This window comes from Sus scrofa, chromosome 9 (assembly GCF_054392235.1).
Source record: "Sus scrofa isolate SSC_HxYL_T2T_F1_AM1 chromosome 9, Sscrofa_HxYL_maternal_Yorkshire_Landrace_v2.0, whole genome shotgun sequence".
In the NCBI taxonomy this organism is placed as follows: domain Eukaryota; kingdom Metazoa; phylum Chordata; class Mammalia; order Artiodactyla; family Suidae; genus Sus; species Sus scrofa.
The window spans coordinates 36263747-36290589 of NC_139391.1; the positions used below are offsets into that span (position 1 = coordinate 36263747).

The 26843-nt window shown below is 40.2% G+C and overlaps 1 protein-coding gene across 5 annotated transcripts in view; it reads left to right on the forward strand.

Moving 5' to 3' along the window:
- The first annotated feature begins 3005 nt into the window (after window positions 1-3005).
- The window catches only part of ELMOD1 (ELMO domain containing 1), a 66644-nt gene continuing 42806 nt past the window's right edge, over window positions 3006-26843 (forward strand). For 4 of the 5 annotated variants that reach the window (XM_013979348.3, XM_084975943.1, XM_013979345.3 and 1 more), the window contains exons 1-2: window positions 3006-3147; window positions 21814-21915. Coding sequence is in view for 3 of the 5 variants with exons in the window: in XM_013979345.3 (XP_013834799.3) it covers window positions 21899-21915 (17 nt within the window). In the remaining 2 variants the exon portion in view is untranslated. Of the gene's footprint in view, window positions 3148-18116; window positions 18169-21813; window positions 21916-26843 lie in introns of those variants that run through there. The other variant, XM_084975941.1, reaches the window with a different exon arrangement.

The window sequence follows — 26843 nt, forward strand, 5'->3', positions numbered from 1 at the left end:
TTTTTGCTATTTCTTTGGGCTGCTCCCGCGGCATATGGAGGTTCCCAGGCTAGGGGTCGAATTGGAGCTGTAGCCACCAGCCTACGCCAGAGCCACAGCAACGCTGGATCTGAGCCGCGTCTGCAACCTACACCACAGCTCACAGCAACGCCGGATCCTTAATCCACTGAGCAAGGGCAGGGACTGAACCCGCGACCACATGGTTCCTAGTCAGATTCGTTAACCACTGCGCCACAACAGGAACTCCTCACATTTTTTTTTTATTGAGGATCTATCACATATCGGTTCCCTATTAAATTCTTTAAATATCAGGGTGAATGAGATCCTGTCCTGAGTTAAACATTAACAAGAGGCAAGGCTGTCACTAATTGCTATGAAATACATGTGTACAAATATGCATTGGAAAAGTTGGTTCTAAGTCTGTCTCATATACCGTCAGTAAGAAAAACAGAGAAAATCTTAAGCTATTCAGACAGTAGGTAGATCCAAACAGTTAAACGATATACAACAGAGAGTAACTATTGACATAAATAGAGGCCAAAGGTGGTAAAAAGGCGAGGGTTTGGGAGTGGTGCATGATCCTGGAGGAAATGTTTGGGATGTAGGCGATCTGGGAATCCAGTCTGAATCTGACCACTGGAGAAATGTCATTTTTTGAGGTTAGAAAAAATTTTATTTGGTGTGGGGTTTAAATTCTCTGGGGTTCCTCCATCCATTTCCATTCATTGTGTGGATTATAGGTACCTATCTAGAGGATTTAGCTGAGGGAGTAAAACGAAAGGAGAAAAAAAATCATTGATTCTGCAACAAACTGGCAAGGATCCACATCCATGTAATTTGGTCGACGTAGGGCCAATGTTAATATTTTTATTGATGTTTTTGGGAGAATGAATCAAGACCATACAGATCCATTTGATGACCAACACAAAGACAAAAAATACTTGCCTCGTGTACTTGGAGGTTATTGACTTTTTAGGTGTTTATTGCCTATCTTCTCCAAACTACAGCCTAAGTTCCATGAAAGCAAGTACTTGTCTCTCTTGTTCAGTGTTATTTTCCCAGCACCCAGAACGGTGTCTGCACATAAAGTTGCTCAGTAAGATGTTTCACATTGCTTAAACAATAGCAGTAGACTGTGACAAGTGCTATGACACCAGGATGCACTGGTGTTCTGGCAGCAGAGCATTAGCTCTGCTTTGGGGTTTGGGGAAGCTTTCAGAAAGAAGGAGGCATTTGAGCTTGAAGAATGGGTAGGACTTTGTAAAGTGGAGTGGAAAGAGAAGCGTATTCCAGAAAGGCTGGAATCCCATAAATAAAGGCAGAGCATTATGAAAAACATTGTATGTTTGGTGAATAATGAAAAGTTTATTTTTTGAACATTGATACTTTAAAACGTGCACAGTATTAATGGAAAGTAAATTTCCTTCCATACAAGTATATCTTATTTTATGGAAAAGTTGTGATATAAGAACCACAGGAAAATGCAAGAAAATTAAAGTACTTTGAAAAAGACTTTGGAGTGAAATTCTTTTGTCATGTAGATAAACCTGCCCACAATGAATCTCTCCTGAAAGTATTCCTTCCAAAGAGGATCCATAAATGGCCTTGTTTCGGCCTTTTCCAAGGGATTTATTCAAGGAAGTATAAACAAACTGGAGAGTTGGGGGGGGTAGTGACTAATGCTTCGAACAATAAAAAATTAGAAAGATCAAGGGTTTATGGTTATTAAATGTGAGGCTGGAACACAGTAAATAGTCACTCTTTAAAGATTATTACTAACCCAACTTTTCATAAAAGTAGGATAGTGGAGGTGGAACGTACCGTCTTTTTTTTTTTTTTTTTTTAATATAACAGGTGTTTTGCATTCAGTGCCTCATTTAATCTTCACAAAAGTCCAAGGAGACAGGGATGACCACTAACCATTTTATAGATGAAGTAGCAGGGGTGCAGAATAGCTGGGTAAACTACTGGAGTGGTAAATGAGACTGAAATCAAGGCCAACTTCAAAGATCATTGTCTTTTCCCTATCCTATGCTGCCTCTAATTTAAGAAACCTTTTAATTAGAGAGAGAAAAACGGTCTTCATTAACATGAAATACAATAGGAAAGAAAGCCACAGGTCACTGTGTGTGTCTGTGTGTCTGTGTGTGTCTGTGTGTGTGAAATGAGTTCTGGGCCAAGTCCTATTGCACTGTGAGGCAAGGTTCACCAAACAGGTCCAGCCTTGGTGTCTATAATTCATCCATTATAATTAACCCCAGGGTTAAGGTATTGTTTCTGAAGCCTGATTGAAATGCAGATATGTAACCTGGGAAGACCGACGAGATCTCTCAATTACAAACCTAATTAAAGAGCTGGCCCTTTGAGAACTTGACCCGACTGGTCCCAGAGTCGGGAAAGGCGGGGACTGCCTGGACATCCATGCGGGAGAGGTCCCCAGGTACAGGAAAGCAGGTGAGGAAGGGGTGTCCGGATTGGGGGGAATTAGTCAGTGAGCCTGCAGGGGTTAGAGCTGAGCCAAAAACAAACTTCGCCTTCTGAACAATTCTGTGGGGAAGGAGCGAGAAATCCACCTTGCCCTCTTAATCCAGGACTCTTTCGTGAATCTCAAAGACAAATTTCCCGAGGTTCACCATCTTCCAGTTCCCGGCGCCTCCGGACGGGGGGTGGGGGTCAACTCAGGGGCAATTAAACTCGGCCGCAGCAGCCTACTCACGGCTCTCTGCCCAAGCAGCGGGGTCTGCAGCTTTAACCCTTTCCCTCGGGACTCCTGCGCAGGGGGCAGCGTTCCCTTCCCCACACCGCGCCCGCGGCTCGACAACTGGGCATGCTCAGTCGCCGCCCGCGTTATGCTTCCAGGGAAACCTCTGCAAGCCCTACCCGGGTTGCTCTCGGTCGCCACCCGGGGTCCATCCCAGCTTGCTCCGCTCCGCGCGACCCAGATTCCTGCCCCGCCCCCGCCCCTCCCGCGCCCGCAGCCAGTGCGGCAGCCGGCAGCCGAGGCCACCCTGGTCCAGGCTAGGCGCCGGGGACCCACCGCGTCGATTTCCGCGGCGGAGTGCGCAGCTGTAGCGCCTGGGGGACCACGGAGATGGAGACCCGACTGCCGCGTGCCAGGACCTGCTGAGCTGCCGCTGCCCAATCCAGGTGAGTAGCGGTGCCTGGGGTCGACCCAGTAGGAGTCAGGGGGCGAGGGGTGAATGCCCTTGAAGAGGAGAGAGGTGGCGGCGAGGATGCGAGGAACCGAGCGAGCTGCGCTGCGTCTGGCGCGCAGCAGAAATGCCAGGGTCGTGAGCCAAGGGGACAGGAATGAAAGTGTACTGTACGTCGGTGTAGGGGCTTCGTGGTCAACCAGGACCGTCATCTATTTTCCCATCGTGTCCACCCCCCAAATTAACACCCTGGGGATGCAGGTCGGCAGGAGAGGCTGTTTGCATTTTGGCTGGGGCGCGGGTCACCTAGTGACTTAACGCCGGAGGCTCCGGCGCAGGCATGCCCAGCCGAGGCCAAAATGGGAGGCCCGAGCAAGTGGCTGGTCAGGGTCCTGGGGTCCCCAGGCCCCTGGGGCAGTGCAGGACTTCGGACTGGCAGAAGTGCGGATCCTCCGCGCGGCGAACCCAGGGTAATTGTCTGAGGGGCCGGCACGCGGTGCCTCCTCCTACTCCTCACTTAGAGCCTCTCTTGTTCCTAGTCATCTCGTCGTTCCTAGGAGTGACGACTGACAGAACTAAAAAGCGGAACAGTGAAGTGTGGCAGTGGGGTGTACTATTGTGAGTGCCTTTTTTCCCCTCCCAAGTGTGCGTGCAGGCTGCTGTTACTCACCATGTTTCTGTTCAACCTTTAAGGGGCGAGTCCGGTAACACACCTTATGAATATTTCAGGAACGACCTCGCAGCTCAGTTGCTTCAGATCAAGTTTAATGAATATGTTTGTCAGCCTTGCCGCTCGGCACAGGCCAGGGGAAGCCCCGTGCCTTAGCTTTCCAAATCTCATCCCTTCCCCTGTACCAACTAGGAAAAAGATGCTGCTAACCCCCAGTGAGCTTTAGGTTGGTACCATAAATTGAGCGTGCCTTTGGAGAGACCAATTTTGGGCAAACATCCAGGCATTGTTCTGCATCTCTGCAGTGTGTACGTGTTGTGCCGGGAGCTTGACAAACGTCCTTAACTGGAGCTGCCAATATGGTGGAGAGCAGGTAGTGTGCTTATGTTGGGATAAACGTCTTAATTCATTATCATCTTATAACACCAGGTAGTTAACAGCACACTTAGTCATTCTCTCCCTAGAAGTTGAATCTGAGCTCAGTCTAGTTGAAATTTTGAGGAAGTCTCACTCTTGTATCCCTCTACAGTGGGAAGCATTTCTCTCTCCCAGATTCTTCCATGGGAATAAAAATGAACATCTTCTCTGTAATCACTGTCAAGAACACTGAAAGAACACATTAATGTAGGGACTTTTTAGAATTGGAACAAGCTGTAGGACATTTTTCCCTTACACTTTGGCTTATAACTTCCATTGCACCATCACCATTAATCAGTGAACTGACACACATAACTGTACTTGAAAATGGTACTCCTTTGCAGAAGAAATCTTCTTTTTCTTCCCTTAGTGAGACAGGTATGTCTACTGAAGGACCTGTGAGGAATTCCTCTGTTGATTTCAAGCCACCAAGATTTACATGGTGCTCAAAGAGGCAATGCTCTTGTCTTGAAGCCATACACACGGAAGCTGAAGCAATTCGGTTTACAGATGTTTCACATTTAAGAGCAGGCTTTTCCAACAAAGACCCACTGCAGTTATATCACAGGCTCCACCTCCGCCTGCCAGGCTCCTTTTTCCCAGCCTGTTAGTGAGGACAGTTTGTTTCACTGTGCTTGGTTAATGAAGAAAAGGAATCTCCAAATGAAAGACTTATTTATTTCCCACACTATGCTTTCAAAATTAAATTTTCAAACATTTTAAATTATTAATACATAAAGGCAAGGATTTAACTCAGGTACATTAATAACTTTATGAATATCAGCTTTCCAAGAGATTTGGGGGCAACACTGCAGTATTCTTTGTGCTGAAATCGAGAGATAGTATTAGAAGGGAATTCTATGAAATTAGCAAAATAAGTAAAAGTTTTATAAATAAACAGCATTTCCCAAAGTATTTCTGAGATGGTCAGAAAGTATCCCAGCCACATTAACAGTCATAAAATCTGACCAACTGAGAAGTTTGCAGGGCTTGGATACAAACCTTCAGGTGCTCTATAGAAGCGTTCCTTGAGTCCTCTGAAAATTTTTAGAGTCAGATGTAGCAAATAAAAATACAAGCTGCTCATCAGTTAAATTTGAATTTCAGATAAACAATGAATAATTGTTTTTAGTAGAAGTATGTACTATTTGTGACACACTTGTACTAAAATTTTTTATTTTTTGTTCATCTGAAGTTCAGTTTTGGCTGGGCAGCCTGTATATTATCTGGCAACTCTGTAAGCACTGGAAATTTATCTTTCCTCTTTTTGGGGTCACTATGGTTTGAAAAAATAGAGTGGAGCAGAAATCATATCTTGTTCTGCAGACAATCTGGGACAAGCCCAGTTCTGGTTCAAGCTATTGAAAATAACTCAGGCTTAAAAATGAGTAGTTTCGGTTCAACACACCTCTGCTTGCTATATTTAGTGAAAGGTGCTAAAAGATACAAAGACTAGTAGGGGAAGTGGCGGTGGAGGAAGGGATCCACATCATTAGATGTGGAACTTGCAGCGCCCAGTATAGGAGCCTCAGAAGGACACTGAATTCTGTTGCGCCTCTCCAGTCAGAGAGTGAGATGACCTGCAGTTTTGACACGTCTGGCATCGAGTGAGAAAGATCTTATCCTGGGAGGCAAGGAGGAAAGAAAACTGTGGCTTTGTACCTAGTGGAGTGGAGCTGGAAGTGGATGGCCTCAGTTTGAGGACAGAAAAGCCTGCTGAGAATGAGGGAACGAGAAGGGGATTCTAAAGGACGTTAAATAGTTGTTGATGGGAGTTGTTGAAGAGGGAGCTACAAAGGGAAAAGTGCAGGGATTGGTAAATGGTACTTGGGTGAGTGCATCATACTGCACTTTTAAAAAACAGTTGGTCTGGAGTTCCCGTCGTGGCGCAGCAGAAATGAATCGGACTAGGAACCATGAGGTTGCAGGTTTGATCCCTGGCCTCGCTCAGTGGGTTAAGGATCTAGCGTTGCCCTGAGCTGTGGTGTAGGTCGCAGACGAGGCTCGGATCCTGAGTTGCCGTGGCTCTGGTGTAGGCTGAGCCCGAGAAGCTCCATATGCCGTGGGTGGGGCCCTAAAAAGACAAACAAAACAAAACAAAACAAAACAAAACCCCAAAAAACAAAAAAGAGTTGGTCTGCCCTTTGACTATTAAACAGAGGGCTCCTTCACTATTCTGCTATCATCTTTGTTTCCTCAGGTTAAAAAAAAAATCATCATCAAACAAATCTGGAGTATTTAAAAGTTTTATTTTATATAAAAGATGATGCTTAAATGTAATATTTGAGATGCTGATCAATAAGTCTGTTGCTTTGGCATGAATTCCTGAGACGAGATAAGAGGATGTTTTGTTTTTAGCAAATCTGTTGTTTCAAATAGGAAAAGATACTAAATTGCAATCATTTTCTGATTTAGTCCAGCTATCTTTAAGGAAGCAGACTCTGATGATGAAGAGAATGTAGATTTTACAGAAATAGCATCATGTGAAAATGACCATATGCTTGTAGTACCAGGGAGTACCTATTAAGAATGTTCCAAAAAATGGTGCACCACTTACATTTGTGTCTTTGAAGATCCAGTGGGTACTTTCACTATTGATTAACATTGGAATTTTCCAAGGAAGTTGAAAGTCAAAACACCACAGCAGTTCTTGTAAAGACTGGAAAGTCTTCACTTTCTGAAGATTCAAGTTGCCAGTCTCAAGCAAATGAGGTTAGAGTGCCATTCTAAACTGTACTTCGGTCAACAATTCTGGTTATTTCTGGGGATCTTCAGAAGCGCCTCGTATGGGAGTTCCTGTCGTGACTCAGTGGTTAACGAATCCGACTAGGAACCATGAGGTTGCAGGTACGATCCCTGGCCTTGCTCAGTGGGTTAAGGATCCGGCGTTGCTGTGGCTTTGGTGTAGCCTGGTTTAGACCCCTACTCTGAGACCCTCCATATGCCACAGGTACAGCCCTAGAAAAGACAAGGAAAAAAAAAAAAAAAAAAAAGAGCCTGGTATGTTTGAGTATCCACATGCATGGTTAAATTTCCACTTCATATTTTGCAATACATTCTTAAAATCATAAAATTTACTCTATGGTAAAATGTGTAATGAAGCAGTTAATTAGTTTTGATTATTCCTTAAAATAGAGCAGAAAACAATTCAGTTTCAGGTATTCGTACGATTCCTCTTTGTAGTGTCTGCCAAACATGTCCTGCCTTATAATTCTGACAGTATATGAGAAAAAGACTCATCAAGGATATGTAGGTTGCTAGAATCTCAAGGCAATTAGACCATAGGTGAGATTTCATATGAATATGACTTATTAAAAAAACCTTAATCCAGTGATCTCTAATGACAGCTTATGTGGACTCTCACCCAGAGAGAGTTTTAACTGAAACTGTGTGCTCAATTCACATTCTAAGTCCTCAGTAAATACTCTGAATTTAAAGAATCTGAAGACAGTATGTTCTTGCATCCCAGGAGCTTTTAAACCTCCAGCTCACTTATGCTGACCATGAGCAAGTCTTATTTTAAATCAGTTTCTGTTCTGTAAAATGGAAGATATGTACATTTTAAAAGAGAATATTGTGTCAACTCCAACCATCTATGTCTATAAAATTGACATTAACTGTTACTATTGTTCTAAGGGATAAAGGACTTTATTCTCAATGTAGTTAGACAACGTGTATATTGTCTTTTTACTCTCTGTGATGTTTCAGAGGCCATCAAAATAATTCACAGTTTGCTATGTTTGATTTTTTTGCTTTTTTGGTGCAAAGCAGATGATTGTGGTAAATGCTTAAGGAGAGCTCATTAAGCCCCTTTAAAAAAATCAGTCTCAAGCTAATGACTGCAGATTCAAAGGTCTTTATATAGCTTTTAAATGTAGTTTCTATTTTAATTATTGGCATTAGGACTTGGTTAATTAGAATGCTTGGTATAAGAGCTTATTTTAGCTGCTATAACTCTCCTTATTTTCCTTGTACAAGAAGATTGTGAAAAGCTGCCGTATGTTTTGAAGCTTTCATTCATGATGAAACTAATAATTTATTTATCCCACAGCTGCTTTTTGGTTTAGCACATATCATCAATGATGTCATAAACTCTGTACCCTGGTTTTTTACATCACCATTTGGCATTATAAATATTTTAGGTGTAAATCAATCTCTGGAATGAATTTACTATACGAGTACATTTCTTCCTTTTCCTTCAGAAGAGGAATAAGAATGCTCTACCCTTCAGTATTTGGAAACCAGACTTTCTGAAGATTATATAATCCAGTAGAACACTTACATTTTAATTTCAGATTTTCTTTGGACTTAGAATCTATTGAAATTACCAAAAGCCTGGAGTTCCCATTGTGTCTCAGCAGGTTAAGACTAGTCTCTGTGAGGATGTGGGTTCAATCCTTGGCCTTGTTCAGTAGGTTAAAGATCCAGTGGTGCCACAAGCTGTGGATTAAGTTGTAGATGTGGGTAAGATCTTGTGTTGCTGTGGCTGTGGCTGTGGCTGGCAGCTGCAGCTCCTATTCAACCCCTAACCTGGGAACTTCCATATGCTGTAGGTGTGGCTATAAAATATATGTGTGCGCGCGCGCGCACACACACACACACACACAAAATACACTACCACAAAACTTAAGACAATTTGTGGTGTTTTTTCTTTTCTGCCATTTTAGGGCTGCGCCCATAGCATTTGGAAGTTCCAAGGCTAGGGGTCAAATTGAAGTTGCAGCATCAGGCCTACACCACAGCCACAGCAACACCAGGTCCAAGCCACATCCTCAACCTATTTTGCAGCTTGTGGCAACACCAGATTCTTAACGCACTGAGCAAGGTCAGGGATCGAACCTGCATCCTCATGAGTTCTAGTTGGGTTCTTATGCCAACAACAGGAGCTCCACAACAGGAACTCCAAAACAGTTGTTTTTGATAAAGAAGTTTAATTATACATTCTTTAAAATGGTAAACACTTATCAGAGCTATTTTAATTAAAATATATGTTATACACATTATTAGTCATAACAATTGTATGTATATATGCATCCAACATAGGACTGCCTAAATGCATAATTTTTAAAAGCCTATATTAAAATACCTAACATAGAATTTTGATTTTCATATTTTGTCTCATATATAATGTATGTATACCCAATATGTGAAGCAGAGCATGAAAATCAAAACTTATAAAACAGAAGGAATTGGGTTACAGTATTTGTTTCACTAAAGAGTTCTGTATCATATCAAATATTTCTTCTATTATTCCTTTAAATTACAGATACCCTAGAGTATTTAAAATAGAGCCAGATTCATCAAATTTCTACATCTACACAAATCTTCTGGGACATCTATTAACTAGATTCTTGAGTAATCTTTGTGAGTGAGATGCAGAAATGAGGTCTGAGATGTGATCTAATAGCTGGGTTGACCAGCTGTAACCAAATAGGTGTGAAAGCCACATTGAAGGTGGTTTCTGTTGGCCTGCTTCAAAGCTCTTCCCTTGACCCTGACATTTCTACAATTTTAATCAATGACTCAGATATACTTAGACCATACATATGTGAAGTTTGTTGATAATGCAAATCGCCAAGAACTAGTGAATTTGGATGATAGTCAGGATTAAACCTAATACCCCTTAGTCCAGAGTAAGGGCTGAAACTAAGGTTATAGTTAAAAAGAATAGATATTGGCTTCATTTCATTTCTAAAATTAGTTGTCTAAGGACAGGGAATGGAAGTTCTACTTTAGCCACAGTTTGAGTTGTAAAAATTAGTTTTAATTCACTTGCCGTATTAACCAATAGTACAAAAGAAACCAATGCTTCTTTGGTTGAAATCATGGGGTACATGTTCAAAAAGGTCATAAACAGACATTATAACACACTGTTTTGAGAGTGGTGCATTTGGGGCCACCTGTCGGGGATGTAGTAAGAGGGAATGTTGGCTCATGTGAGCCTGGGTAGGACATTGGCTCACATGACCTTAAAAGCACCTCCTAAATCTGATTATGTAGTATAAATTGAGTTCCCAAGTTCTTATATATGAATCTGTCATGTCTAATTCAGCTTAGTAACATTTACATGGCATGTGACTATTATACATCCTTTCCTTGATTAATAATGAATATCTATCCTCATTCTTTTCTACTTAAAGATTATTCCCTAGATAATTAATCAATCATCACTTAAAATAAATCCATCTGCTCTGTGACCACTACTGGGTTAAAGAGTCTATTTCCTTAGATATTCTTTATCTAAGATCATACTTAAAATTCTTAGTTCAAAATGATATGTCTTTTGAATAGCTGCAAAGTAGGCATGTTGCTAAAATAAAATGGCACAAATTAGACAAAGATGAAAGGCAAACATGTATTCACTCAGTGTCCCCCCCCTTTTTTGTGTGCTTTTTAGAGCCTCACCGGCAGCTCATGGAGGCTCCCAGGCGAGGGGTCTATTAGGAGCTGTAGCTGCTGGCCTACACCACAGCCACAGCAACCCTGGATCCGAGCCGTGTCTGCAACCTACACCACAGCTCATGGCAATGCCGGATCCTTAACCCACTGAACGAGGCCAGGGATCAAACCCACAACCTCATGGTTACTAGTCGGATTTATTTCTGCTGTGCCACAGTGGGAATGCCCACTCAGTGTACTCTAAGTGTGCTGTATTAGTCTGCGCTGCTTTGACTTTCAGAGGTGTTTTTTTATAAGTTAAGTGGTCAACTGTCATTCCTCTTGAACGCTGCTATCCGAAGAACCCCTTTCCTAGTTGGGGGCCCTCCTGCATTATGAAGAAGAGATTTCCTCTCACTATAGGAGCTTAAAGTGCCAGATGCTTCCTTTCCCAGACATCCTTGCATCACCGACATGGACCCAGACTCTGCCCCAGTGGCAGATGTTTCTGTTGGCAATGCCCTGACCAGTGCTGAAAGCATCAGTAGTGCCAGCTACTGGTCTGGACCTGGTAGTGGCAGTAGAGGTGTCTTTACTGGACTGCCTCTGTGTCATCATTTTAAGCATTATTTTTGGCTATATAATCTCTAACCTCAGTTTCCTAGCCCTGTTGGAGAGTCTGCAGGTTACCTTCAGAACAGGTACAGGGTGCAAGTCTATGCTTAAATTAGCATACTAGTCAGTCACTTGGACCTATTGAGTACAAAGCACTGAAGAGCACAGAAGGAAATATTTATTCATTCTCTGAGTACCTCTGAAACAAGGCACTTTGTTTGGCATTTGATAGAAAGGAGAGGCACACAATACTGATGTTTTCAAATTAGTGCTGTGAGGACAGGTAGGAGGTGGTGGGGATGCTACTGTTACGACAACAGAGGCATGTGGTCTGTGGATCTACTAATTCTCAAGACTGAATTAGTGTGGGGATGCAGGGTTGAGATAAGAAGGGTGCTTTGGAGGGAGAATATTGTGTTTCAGCAATTCCAGAAGTCAAGTTGTTTTCTTTATCTTCACATTTATGAAATTAGGAGACATTGTTAGAGTGTGTCATGTTTTATTTGTCACTTTATTTCTCCTCAACTCATCTTCCACAAAAAGCCTATGTCTTTTTCTGCAAAAGTCCTAGATCTCCACTTGGCTGACTGACTGATGGATGTCACTATTATTATTTCATTAGACCCTAGCAGGGCATAAGTACGTACTGTGAGACTATTCAGTAGGGAAACTGAAATTTCCACTGAAATAGATTAAAATCATTTACTTGGAGCTTATCATTGTCATTAGGAAATTTTGTCAATTACTTTTAGAAAATATTTAAAGTAACATAGTGTAATGAAGACACAGGATAAATGAAACAGAACCAAATTAGTCATAGGCTCTCTCCTGACATCCAAAGCAGTTTTTGATCAATTTTACTATTAGGTGAGAAAACTATAAAGGTTATTATTTATTAATCTTATGGTTTAAAACATCATTGTGTTGCTGTCATTGTTGTTGTTTTTTAATTTAGGGCCACACCCAAGGCATATGGAAGTTCCCAAGCTATGGATCAAATTGAAACTGCAGCTGTAGGCCTACATCACAGCCACAGCAACACCGGATCTGAGCCATGTCTGTGACCTACACCACAGCTCACAGCAATGCCGGATCCTTAACCCACTGAGTAAGGTCAGGAATTGAACCTATATCCTCATGGTTACTAGTCAGGTTCATTACTGCTGAGCCACAACAGAAACTCCAACTCATCATTGTTTTTGTTCTTCTTTCACTTGAAATGAGAAGAATAGTTCAAACTGAGGAAATTACATCAATGACAAAATAATTTCAATACTGCTGGTCTTGAATTTATCATCTGCAGGGTAAATTTGTGTATATGCTCCCATACCTCAAATGCTAAATGGACTCTTTTTCACTACTGCTAAAAAATGTTGTCCAGACTTTCTCATTTTAATCGAGGTTGGGAGGGAGTAGAATCTATTTTTGTCTTCAGAGTATTATTAATTACAGTAAGTTGTATTTTGAGGTTGACCCATTTGATTGATTTTTGTTTTTTCTCTTGGAAGTGTTGTAGCATGAAAACACTAACAGCAAGAAGCAGTTAGGGAGATCTAAAGGAGAATGGAATTCATTTTGCTTTTTGATGAATACAAGAAAACTCATTCAAGTTATTATATACTTCCTGGGTAGATTCGGAATACCCTTCCTTCCATTAGATGTATTTTGTATATAGCTAAAAAAGAAGGCAAACAAATATTTTTATCCACAAAGGGAAAAGTGTAATGTATTATTAAAACTAAAACATATAAAAGTAAACTGAAAAAAACAAGGGAAAACGTTGATTTGAAGACCCTATCGCACTGACCAATGACTCAAAGAATAATCTGGGGAGAATGAAATCACTACACGAATAGCAGTGTGGACCAGGAGCTTGAATGTCATTGGATATCTACATCTACATCTACATCTATATCTATATCTGTATCTGTATCTGTATCTATATCTATGTCTGTATCTATATCTGTATCTATATCTATATCTATATCTATGTCTGTATCTATATATGTTGACTCCACCTGTGGCATGCAGACATTCCCAGGTCAGAGATCAAACCCAAACCCCAGCAGTGACAATGCCAGATCCTTAGGATGTTAAGCCACCAGGAAACCCCAAATTTCATTGAATTTTTTTTTTAAATGGCTGCACCAGTGGCATATGGAAGTTCCCAGGCCAGGAATTGAATCTGAGCTGCAGCTGCAACCCTATGCTGCAGCTGTGGCAACACTAGATCCTTTAACCCACTGTACCTGGCGAAGGATCAAGCCCATGGCTCTGCAGCCACCTGAGCCACTGCAGTGGGATTCTTAACCCATTGCACCACAACAGGAACTCCCTTCGTTGGATTTTTTTTTTTTTTTTTTTTGTCTTTTGTCTTTTTTTGTTTGTTTGTTTGTTGTTGTTGTTGTTGCTGTTGTTGCTATCTCTTGGGCCGCTCCCTCGGCATATGGAGGTTCCCAGGCTAGGGGCTGAATCGGAGCTGTAGCCACCGGCCTATGCCAGAGCCACAGCAACGCGGGATCCGAGCCGCGTCTGCAACCTACACCACAGCTCATGGCAACGCCGGATCCTTAACCCACTGAGCAAGGGCAGGGACCGAACCCGCAACCTCATGGTTCCTAGTCGGATTCGTTAACCACTGCGCCACGACGGGAACTCTGTTGGATTTTTTAAAATCCAAAAGAACCTAGGTTTACACTGGCAGGGAAGGTATTATTATTATTATTATTATGTTACTTCAGAATTATACTGCCAAGGATTCATATATCCTTGGAAATGTGGCCTTAAGAAAGAATATAAAACCCATTCTTTTTTGGCTCTTTTATGTAACTTCTTTCCATAAAACTTGCCTTGGAAACTTTTCAGAGTAAAGGACATTTGCTTTGAGAAAGGAAAGAGGTTAACTTTCAGATTTTTCCAGAGTTCCCCAGCTAGCTTCCACTTAAGTTTTGAGGTGTAGGATTCAGGCCTTGATTATCCCCAGCTCTGCAGTTTCATTTGAGTTGAGCTGACACTCTTATGTCAATCCAGAGAATTTTATCTCAGTGTTTTCCAGAGGTAGCACTGGAGAGAGATTAATAGCAATGCCCTTGGAGCCAGGCTGTGAGGGTTTGAACCCCAGCTCTGCCAGGTCTGCACTTTGGTAAGCACTTTGAAAATACTAGCTATTATTCACAAAACTGAAGCTGAGACTAAATTTTTTGTTAAATTTTATTTTTAAATGGGCTCTATCAACAGTAAAAAATATATATATATGTATATATGTATATATAACCCCAAATTAGGCAGATATTAACAGTGGAACAATATTCAGTATGTGAGTTGTCTTTTATTTATGCATAAACATTATGAGCATTTTGGTTGATACAGGGGACACAGTCAGAATTTGAAGGACTACATAGAAAGTAGCCTTTTCCATCTGATAGGGGTTAAGATTTAAAGACAGGAGTTCTAGTCCTTCTAGTTGAGTTTCTCGTTTCCTGGGATGCTCAATAGATGGATTGGCTTCTGAGAGAAAGGGTAGCCCTGTGGTACTTTACAAAGAGCCAGGGGGCTTCTTGCTCACAGGAGGCAGGGCAGGCTCCTTGATGCCAGGTGAGAAGATAACTTTTCAGAAGCAGCTGACGACTCCTTGCTGCCCTTTCTTCCCAGTTGGAACAACAAAAAAAAAGGTACAAGGGGCACATAACCCCACACACAACACTAAAGTTTCAATTGATCTCTGGAGGTGTTTGATCCATCAAGCACAATCATTTGATCCTTCCCTTCAGAATAGATCAGGGCGATATCACTGTACACATGGAGAGAGATTACTGCAGATAAGGGGAGGGGGTCAGGAAATCCAGGATATGATTATATGCTTTATTTTGGTTTAAAAAAAAATAAAAAAACTTTACAGGGTTTTTTTTTTCCTTTTACAGGAAGTTTTTTTTTTCTTAATTAAAGTTAAGTTGATTACTTAGAGAGTATAAAGTATATATAAAATATATAAAGTATAGTTGATTAGTAGGGAGTTTTTTTTTTAGTTTGCTTTATTAGTGCTGTTATTGTACATGCTTTAAAGAAATGCATTTCTCTAGAAGATGCAGAGTTCATTTCAACAAGCCTGTGCTGAGCACTCAGTGTGCCAGGCACTGTACCTGGCCCTGGGGCTTCCCTGAGCCCTGGAGGAGCGTGTAGTACAGAGGGGAAGAAACATGAACTAGATCATATCAGAACAATAGGAGAGATTTAAAATGTAGCAGGTTCTGATGTCCGCCTGCTAAAACCCCTCTAGAGAGGAAGTCCCAGGGAAGGGAGAGCACCCAGAACGGTACCCACGTTCTGCTTTGTGCTCTGAAACAGGTGGCTTTACAGCTGATACCTGACCCAAAAGGGTGAACTTTATGTAAATAACACCTCAATAAATCTGAATTAAACAGTGTTTTTCAATTAGTGAGAGAGAGATAAACAAGGAAAATAACTTATATTTGATCAAGTAACAGACTGGTGTGTAAAATCCTTGACAAGTCTATCAGGGTTCCAGTTTTGTTAGCGTATTATGCAAACAAAAAGCAAACTCAATTTCTCCCTGACCTTAGGGCCCTGCCCAGCCACTTGACAAATGCTGTTTTGAGTACAAAGGAATAGATTAACTTAGCACCACTGAAAAAACAGTTCAAAGGACGTTTCTTCTCAATAGTGGCTAAGAGTGTTATACATTGCACACCAACTATGATTTGTTCCTGTCTTGTATACAGGTTTTCTAGTTAATAGTAATTAGGACATTAAAAAGTGTGCCTCCTTTAAAACAAGCTAGATTTTAAAAATAAAGTAAGCCGCAATTCTTTTTGCTTTTCTATGGAAAATGTTTAAGGAAGTTATTTAATGAACACCCAGTAAGCAGTGAGTTAAGTAGCATTTGCAAAGGTTTTCTTCTACCACCCAAAGCCATTTTTGGTGTTTCCACTTAAGGGGACAGATAATTGGAACTAATTATTGTCTTTGTTTCCTGTTTGGGGGACAGATAATTAGAACTAATTATTATTTTCCTTCCATTCACTTGTCCCAGTCAACCAGCAAGTCCAACTGGTTCTCTACCTTTGAAGTATTTTTTACCTCTCTTCACTTGATTTCTCTCCCCATCTAACAGGGAGAAAACTGAACTCCAGAAAGATTAAGCAACTTGTCTAAAGCCATTTGCCTATTGGCAGAGCTCAGACATGAATTCTCTGTCTCTAAACTTGTGCTCTTAACCACTATGCACACTCTGTGCCACGTTTGCCCCAATTTCCCTTAAAGGGTAAGACTCTTTTGCAGTATGAAACTTGCATTACCCAGAATAGTGCTGGGCACATAAACATTCAGAAAGTTTTTTTTTTTTTTTTTTCTTTTGTCTTTTTGCCTTTTCTAGGGCCACTTCCTGCGGCATATGGAGGTTCCCAGGCTAGGGGTCGAATCAGAGCTGTAGCCACCGGCCTACGCCAGAGCCACAGCAACTCGGGATCCAAGCCGTGTCTGCAACCTACACCACAGCTCACGGCAACGCAGATCGTTAACCCACTGAGCAAGGCCATGGATCAAACCTGCAACCTCATGGTTCCTAGTCGGATTCTTTAACCACTGCGCCACGACGGGAATTCCAGTAAGTTTTTTTTTTTAATATGCAGAGTCAGGAATCCCTATGTACAGGACAGGAAGCCTAAGCATTACACTACTTCATTTATCCCACATCATTATGGATGAGAATTTTAAAAGTAAATTGGCTTTCTAGCTAACTGAAATTAAAATGTTTAAGGATAATTTAAAAAAAAAATTTTTTTTTTGTCTTTTTAGGGCCACAGCCGAGGCGCATGGAGGTTCCCTGGCTAGGGGTTGAATCAGAGCTGTAGCTCATGGCCTATACCATAGCCACAGTAACACCAGATCCGAGACACATCTGCAACCTACACCATAGCACGGCAACAATGGATCCATAACCCACCGAGCAAGGCCAGGGATCGAACCTTCATCCTAATGGATGCCAGTCAGATTTGTTTCCACTGAGCTGTGATGGGAACTCCAATTTTTTGTAATTTTGAAAAAATCTTTTTGAAATATATTCTATTATTTTATTACCTTAGTAGTATGACAATTCTAATTTAATATTATCCTAATGACAAAAATTTGTTATGAACAACAAATGTTGCATATGCTATTTATTTAGTATTTCCTCTGGGATATGGTTTTAATTACCGTTATATATGCTGAGGAAGCCCAAATCTTTGTCTCCAAATTTTTCTCTCATGACCTTCAAACTACGTATTTTGACACTTCCACTTAACCCTGCAGATTGGAAATGCACTGAAGAGCCCCAAATACAGCCAGATCCCCAAATCCGTGTCTCCAGAATTCCATATCTGCATAGTTGCTAGCCATAAACATGGTCATAATGGTTTCACTCCTGCCTAATCCTTCACTAACTACTCACCACAATCAATCAGTTAATGGAAGTCCTATTGATTTTACCTTCTAAATATCTCTCAAATCAATCACACTCTGTCTCTGTCTGTTGCCTTAGCCTGCCATTATTATGCTTGCCTAGATGATTGTAACAACCCTATAAATGATTCTTCTGCCTATAATCTCAGCGCAATCTAATTTATTCTCTGTACTACAGTCAGATCACATTTTAAAAACTAGAACTCTGATCATGTCACATCTCACTCTTTAACCTTCAGTAATTCCTCACTGCTCATGGGATAAGGTTCAAAGGTCTTTAATATTGCAAAGAAAGCCTTTGACAGTCCGACCCTTTCTTGCCCTTCCATATGTTGCCATCCCTGTTTTTACATATTCCTCTTATTGAGCATCACACCAGGTCATATTGAATGCTTTCCCCTCTACATGTTGTGTATTTTCTTGCTTCTAGGACTTTGTATATGCTATCTGGAGAACCTCTGGAACCCTACATCTAAGGCAAGCATCTCTCATATTCACTGTCACAGCACATTTCCACTTGTAATGCTGCAGTTAAGTACCTATTTATTTCTCTATATCATCTCTTCTTCTCTCTCCTTTAAGACTCTTGGGTCTCTGGAGGCTAGAACTCATGACTGTCTTGTTCACCCTGTATCCCTAAGTGCCTACTCTGTGTCTAGGGCATAGTAGGCACTAACACATTGTAAGGTTATTAATAAATCTAATTTTAATATTGTTATGTCTCAGGGAATAGTGAGGCCGAAAGAGAGGGGGAGAGACAGGGGAATGGCTAGTGGAGCAGTCAGAACACTCACAACATTTATCAGTTAAGTTTGCCATCTTATATGGGAGCTGTTCATGGTGTTTAAAGACAGTTATAACAGTAACATCAAAAATTGTAATCACAGATCATCATAACAAATATAATAATAATCAAAAAGATTGAAATGTTGGAGTTCCCATTGGTGGCTCAGTGGGTTAAGAACCAACTAGTATCCGTTAGGGTGTGGGTTCAATCCCTGGCCTCACTCAGTGAGTTAAGGATCTGGCATTGCCACAAGTTGTAGTGTTGTTTGCAGATGTGGATCAGATCCCTATTTCTATGGCTGTGGCATAGGCTGGCAGCTGTAGCTCTGATTCAGCCCCTAGCCTGGGCACTTCTACATGCCATAGGTGTGGCCCTAAAAAAGACAAAAAAAAAAAAAAAGATTGAAATGTTGTGAGAATTACCAAAATATGACACAGAGACACAAAGTGATGGAATGGTATTGGGAAAATGTCACTGATAAACTTTCTTAGTACAAGGTTGCCACAGACTTTTCAATTCATGGTGTTCCCGTCATGGCACAGAGGAAAAGAATCTGACTAGGAACCATGAGGTTGCAGGTTCAATCCCTGGCCTCACTCAGTGGGTTAAGGATATGGCATTGCTGTGAGCTGTGATGTAGGTAGCAGACATGGCTTGGATCCTGTGTTGCTGTGGCTGTGGCGTTGGCTGGCAGCTGTAGCTCTGATTCCACCCCTAGTCTGGGAACCTCCATATGCCATAGGCACAGCCCTAAAAAGCAAAACAAACAAACAAACAAACAAAACCTTTCAAATTCATAAAAAATGCAAGTTCTCTGAAGCACAATTAAAAAAGCTATGCTTGTATGTCCAGCCTACATTTAATGGGTAAAGAGTTAGACTCCAAATAGGCAAAACATTTTTGAGAAAGAAGAATAGAGCTGGAGGACTCAGGCTCCCTGACTTCAGGCTATACTACATAGCTACAGGCATCAATGAAATATAGTACTAGCACAAAAATAGACACATAGATCAATGAAACAGAACGGAAAAGTAAACCCACCAACTTATGGTCAGTTAATCTACAACAAAGGAGGGGAAAAATATGTAATGGAGAAAAGGCATTCTCTTCCATAAATGGTGCTGGAAAACTGGACAGCTACATGCAAAAGAATGAAATCAGAACATTTTCTCACACCATATATACAAATAATCTCAAAAAGGATTAAAGATCTAAATGTAAGACTGAAAATCATAAAACTCCTAGAAGAAAACATGGACAGAAGACTCTTTGACATAAATCACAGTAATATTTCTTTGGTATATCTCCTAAAACAAAGGAAACAAAAGCAAAAATTAAAAAATGGAGCCTAATTATACTCCAGAGTTTTTGCATAGCAAAAGAAACCATCAACAAAAGGAAAAGACAACCTACCAAATGGGAAAAATATTTGCAAATGATATGACTGATAAGCAGTTAATATCCAAAATATATAAACAGCCCATATAATTCAACATTTTAAAAAACCCTGAAAAGCAAAACAGAGCAAAACAACAACAAATAGCCTGATTAATAAAATGGGCAGAAGACTTGAATAGACATTTTTCCAAAGGAGACATACAGATGGCCAACAGGTATTGAAACAAAAACATACAGATGGCTCAACATCATTAATCATCAGGGAAATGCAAGTCAAAACTACAGTGAGAGTTCCCTGTTAGCTCAGTAAGTTAAGGATCAGGTGTTGTCACTGTTATGGATCTGATTGCAGCTGTGGTGAATGTTCCATCCTTAACCCAGGGATTTCTGCATTGGGGAGGTGTGCAAAAAAAAAAAAAAAAAAAAAGCCGAAAACATAGTGAGATATCACCTCATGTCAAAATGGCTACCATTGAAAAGAACACAAATAATAAGTGTTGGCAAGGATGTGGAGGAGATAACTCTTGTACACTGTTAGTAGGAATGTAAATTGGAGCAGCCATTGTAGAAAACAGTATGGTGGTTCCTCAAAAAGCTAAAAATAAAACTAACTACCTTATGACCCAGCAATTCCACTGCCAGGTATATATCTGAAGAAAGCAAAAACACTAATTTGAAAAAGTACATGCACCCTTGTATTCATAACAACATTATTTACAATTGCCAAGATATGAAAGCAACTGATGTGTCCATCATCAGATGAATGGATAAAAATGATATGGTACTATGTTTCGGGTTGCTGCTATGGCTCAGGTTGGATAACTGGTCCAGGAATTTCCACATACCACAGATGCTGCCAAAAAAAAAAAAAATTGTGGTGTAAAGATACAATGCAATATGACTCAGACATAAAAGAGAATGAAGTTTTTCCATTTGCAGCAACGTGGATGGACTTGAATGGGATTATGCTAAGTGAAATGAGTCAGGCAGAAAAAGACAAGTACTGTATGCTATTGCTTATGTAGAATCTAAAAAAATACAACAAACTAGTAAATATAACAAAAAAGAAACAGACTCACAGATATAGAAAACAAACTTGTGGTTACTAGTGGGGAGGGAGAAGCGGGCAGTACAAGAAAGGGATAGGGAAGTAAAAGTGTAAGTGGAGTATTACCTTTAAAAATTGTGAATCACTGTGTTGCACACTTGAAACTAATGCAATATTGTAAATAAATGACCTCAATTTCAAAAAGAGAGAAAACAGTGGCTTGTGTTTTGGCTGAGTTGTTCACGTTCCTGGCTCGTTCTTGTTTTTGATTGTGTCTCTGTCCTAAGCCATTTGTCCACACTCTCAGCTCCTTGATCTGTTGTTGTTGCTGGTTTCCATTTGTCTCTTCTCTCATGAGGTAACTTCATTCTGCTCCCAAAATGAGGCCAGGGGCATATCACTCATTTGTTTGGAGTACTTGGCTCTTTATCAGCTATTTTTTAGCTTAAAAAATGTTGCCACTTGCTTGTAGTTATTTTTTGAATTGTACTTCTGGAAGGTTGGAGCTGCCAGATTTAAGGCCATCTGATATCTGGAAATCAGGATAGTTAGTTTAATGGCTCTTCATTTTTATTTTTCTTGCAAATACTCTTCTCTAAGACATAGGTACAGAATCCAAAGTAGAAGAAAAGCCTACTATTGAAGAGATTTCTCATGAAACTAATAATTTCTCCAGCAAGTGACTTAAAGTGAAAGATGAATTGTTTGATTATAAAGTGAAAGGCTTTAGCTATAATCTCCATCCAGTGAATTACATTGGTGTGTGGGCAGTTTGGATGATAAAGTCCTTGGTGCATAGCACCTTAACTTCTTACCAAGGTAAGCAGAAATTTGGGGTTTGGGATTTCCAACCCCATTAACAGTAAATATATCTAATTTCTTCCCACAGCTTACATTTACTTTGACAAAGGCAAATTTGGAAGCAATTACTTGAGGACAGTCTGGATAACAGCTGGGTAGTCAAAACAGGCACAATGAAGCACTTTCTGAGGTAAGTATTTATGGTTTCCTGGGTGAAAAACTTCCTTGACAATTAGTGTAATATTTCTGTTCATCGTTTGTGATCCTGCAACCAAGTCTCTTAGGATTGTATAAAATAGCACTGACTTTTGGCTAAGAATAACTTAGCCAGAAGGTCCCTCTTCTAATTCTACATGCATACTGATGCAAGGAGAGAGCACTTACAAGTAGATTACAAGAGATCATAAAAAAACAGGAGCTCAAAAGCATGGGGCAGGCATACTTTAATGCCTTGTGTTTCTAAAGCCCCAAATTTGAGGTGTGGGGAACTAGTAGTCAAGGAATCAGTATAACTTGTGTAGAATCATTTTCCTAAAATAAGTAATTTTAAGTATAGGTTTTTGGTTGGCTGGCCAATCCATACAGTCATTTGCAAAAGTTCCTTTTTGGTGAAAAATAGATGCTCTAAGCTTTTGCTCTTCCTGCCTCAGCGATGCCTCTGAAATCTGCATTAATTTTTGGTTCCCTGAAGATTGTGCTGTATAGATTATCATATACATTTTTGTGTTTTATTTTATTATTTATTTATTTTTTATGGCCACACCCGGGGCATATGGAAGTTCCCAGACCAGGGATTGAATCTGAGCTGCAGCTGTGACCTACATTGCAGCTGCCGCAATGCCCAGGGATGGAACCTGTACCTCCACAGAGACCTGAGCTGCTGCAGTCAGATTCTTAACCCATTGCACCACAGCAGGAACTCCTGTTTGTGTGTTTTAGCATGACCGTATTTGTTTTGAAAGCCTTTATATGGGCCTATAGTTATAATTATTTTCAAGAGGATTGACTACCATTCACAATTCTATTAATGAAATTGTCAGGGAAATTTTATGTATTAAAATATGAAAGAATGAAGTTAACTTGGCCCTGAAAGTTAGAAAATAAGACACACTTTCTAGAATATTGAGTTTCTTTCCTGCAAGAAGGTAGCTTACCTATATTACACATTCTCATTCCTTGTTCTGGCTATTTTATCCAAGAAAATAATTAGTGGGCTTGTTTTTTTTAGGAAATGTTTTAATTCTTTCAGTGGCTGCAATTTAAGATTTTCTTTTCCCCACTGGTTTTTGTTGCATCATTATTTCTGGAGTACCTTGGAAGGTTGTGTGGGATTTCCTATGTTTTGGTGTGGCTACTAGTGTTTACTCAATCTTAAAGTAGCGAAGACTCAGAAGGTCACTATTAAGCCATTTGTAGGCCACTAGCATTTGTTTTATTGTACAGAATTCTCCTCAGCCTGTTTATCTCAGCTGTGTAAAAAGATAGTATTAGAAAATCACTAGGACATTTACCAGCACAGTATTTGACCTCGTCTGTTTTTGGTTGCCATAGCAATTAACCTTTTTTGTTCACAGATTCATGAAAAATCTGTGTCCATGAATCCCCCTTGAATGTAAACATGGTGCTTTTTTAGCTGTAGGATCTTGTTAACAGAGAGCTTTACCGTTAGTTGAAGCTTAGAGGTCTGGAGCTCCTTTTATGAAAGGGGAGATGGTAGTGGTAAGATTTGTGCTGAGGCTTGTACTGCTGAAATTTCTTCTTCAGTGTTTTGTTTTAGAAAAACTTGAGTGTTCTCAAAACCAGCCATTTTAGGAGAAATAGAAGCATTTGTTTCTGTTAGTTTTTGTCAAATTGAATGGGTGCAACACTGTGTTTAATAGAGATTAGATGACAAGCACCAAGGGTAGTGGAACTGGTATATCCCTGTCAGTTATGTGTTCTGATACAAGCTTTTCTCTTTCAACTTGGCACATTTTATTTTATAAACATTACCTGACAGTGATTATTTGTATGAAACAAGGTAGGGTAATATATTACACATCAAGAAAGAAACTTGAGGAGCTCCTGTTGTGGCTCAGCAGTAACGACCCCGATTAGTATCCATGAGGATGTGGGTTTGATCCCTGGCCCCGCTTAGTGGGTTAAGGATCCAGCATTGCTGTGACCTTCGGTGTAGGCTACAGACATGGCTTGGATCCCATGTTGCTATGGCAGTGGTGTAGGCTGGCAGCTACAGCTCTGATTTGAACCTTAGGCTGGGAACTTCCATATGCCACAGGTACAGCCCTAAAAAGACAGACAGACAGACAGACAGACAGACAGAAAATTAGTTGAGGACTTTCACTGACCACTGGTTTTGAAATAATAAAAGGCAACTTGATCATTGCTTCTCCTTAGTTGATTATTGCTTTTGGCTTTAATTTTTGATTTTAGTGCTTTTTATTGTTATAATGTATATATTCATTTTACACTATTCATTATAATAATGTTTATGGATTTTGAGGATTAGAGGGCAGGGAGTAATAATCCTGCATTACTGATAATTTAGATTGCCTTCTCTTCCCTCTTATCCACTCCCAGAGATGTTGAACAATTTGGCAGTCTTTTCATTCTAACCAAAGAAGAGGTTAAGTAAACATAAATTGAACAAATCAGATGTTATTTCCTGAGCTTAGCAGATACATTATGTGGAATAAGGAGTTGACTTTGAGAATAATCAGCATTATTTAAAAGCCCACAAAGTGATTAATCTTTCAATTTCTGATTTACTCTAGAATGAGCAACTTCTGAAGCTACGTACAGCTTCAGGAGAAATGAGGTTATCTTAAAAAAACAAAAACAAAACAACAACAACAACAACAAGAGGTATGGGAAAGAATGCATTTTAATCCACATATAAGATACATGGAATCCTACTCTGCTCTAACTCACTGCTACCATCATGTATGGGAGTAGGAAAATATTTAAGGTTTATTTTTTAAAAATTATAGGAGATATTAGAAATAAATGCAATAGGATTAGTACACCCAGCTGAAGGGTGTGTTTTTAAACTGAGATATGGGATATTGGATAAGCGCCCATTGTCACCCAATATGACTTTAGCCATGATCTACATTAAAAGAATACAAGGGGTAAAACTGAGAAGATAGTGCATCTGTGTGTGATTGGGTAAAGAGGAGGCACTTTTTGAGCCCTAATGAGAACTGAGACTTAAGGTTTAGTTTGTTTAGTATATTTCAGTAATTTCAATTCAATTGATATTTATAATGGAGAGGACCTAATACTTGTACTAAGATCTTTTTCTTTGCTGGGGTTTTGTTATTGAGATTATATATTTTCAAGGTCATCAGAACATTATTAACTTTTAATTTTTTAATAAAGGGGATAAGTCACCCTGTATAAATAACTGCTTCCAACCACTTCAGCCTCAGACTTTTGAGTTTCTCGGCCATGGACCTCACTGCATCCTTTCCTTCCTTAGGCAGAAGAAAGGGATGGAAAGCATCTGCTCAACTCAGATCTCCCTGGGAGAAACCGAGATATAGAGCAGACTTGTACCCAAGTCCTGGCTGTGAAACAGTTGAGGGAAAAACAATAGTTTGCTACTGTGATTAGGTAATTAGCAAAAAAAGATGTAAATGGGTTTTTATAAGTCATTCACACTTGCTTAGTATCTTGGCCCGCTGCTTCATTTAGTAAGCATTTAGTACCACTAATAATTCCCTCCTATGCCATATTTTTATTTTCTCTCCATAACAATTGTAATAAAGTAAGAATTAATATCCCATTTTAAACCTCAGGGTAAGAAGGCTTAGCAAAATTAGGAAACTCATCCAAGGGCACACAGATATTTGAATGCAGACCTGTCTGACTTCAAAGCTGTTTCTCATAATTTTTGCATCATGTTATCCCTTCACTGTATACCTGTTGTGAGGTGTCTCGGGTAATACAACAGTGAATATGAGGTGGCCTCGCCTCCAAACTAACTGTGTGGGAAGGAGATGAAGCCACGAACACAAAACTAAGATGTAAGAAGAAATGTGATAGGTTATATGCTATAGGTATTTTGGCGACAGGAATCTTAGGAGAAGGCGAGACTGAGATGATGTTGATGGAAGGGGATAGAGGATGTGGGAGGTGGAGAAGATGCTGTGACAATATGCTGAGAAAGTGTGACCAGCTGCCGCAAGCAGCAGGTGGTCTGGGTATATTGGCCGTAGACCCTCTTTACGGTAAGTAGAAGATAAGTGGAAAACATAAAGTTAGGGACACTTCCTGGGCACCTTTGCAAGCATGGAGTAAACAGTCTAGAAACATGTAACACTTTCACCTAGACCTGTTGGGGACCTTAAAGAGAAGGGTGAGCCAGACAAAATCTTTTTCTTTTACAACACACGTCTAGCCTTATCTTAGAACCAGATGTCTTGTCCATTCCCTTCACCTTACAAATGAGGGGGCAGAGACTCAGAGAAACAAAGTGGCTTGTCCACAGTCACATGCTCATAGTGGCAAATTGAGGTTAGACCTGAAGTCAGACTTCAGACACTTTCCTAATTTAATCAGGTAGTATTTCCATTCAGCACTGGCTAATTTCCACTGCTTTTGAAGGGCCAGAGGTGCAGGGTCATGTGGTTATTCCAGAATTTGACTAGCCTTGCTTGAAATATTGACTGAGCTTGCTTATGAAATGTAGAAGCAAAGTCCTAGAAAGGGTATATTTATAACCTATGTATCTGAATACCTCCCTCACTGTAAACTGGTACTTTTAGCCATAGTTTTCTCTTTTTTAGGATACACGAACATGCACACACATAGACACACACACCATGTGTGTATATACATGCATGAACATACATATTTACACATACATATATATGTATGTATGTATACACACCATATACACACACACATATATGTACATGTATATTTACACATATATATTTTATTTCCCTCATTAAAATAAAAACTGTTTCCACACCCTTGTTGAACTATGTTAGCCCAAATAGTTTTCTAGACAGTTTCCTGTAGGTGATCTCACCATCACCTGCCATGAGAGACTTTTTTAGAACTCAAACATTGGCTTCCCAGCTCTCCTACCCCTGACCTGGATGTCTGTTT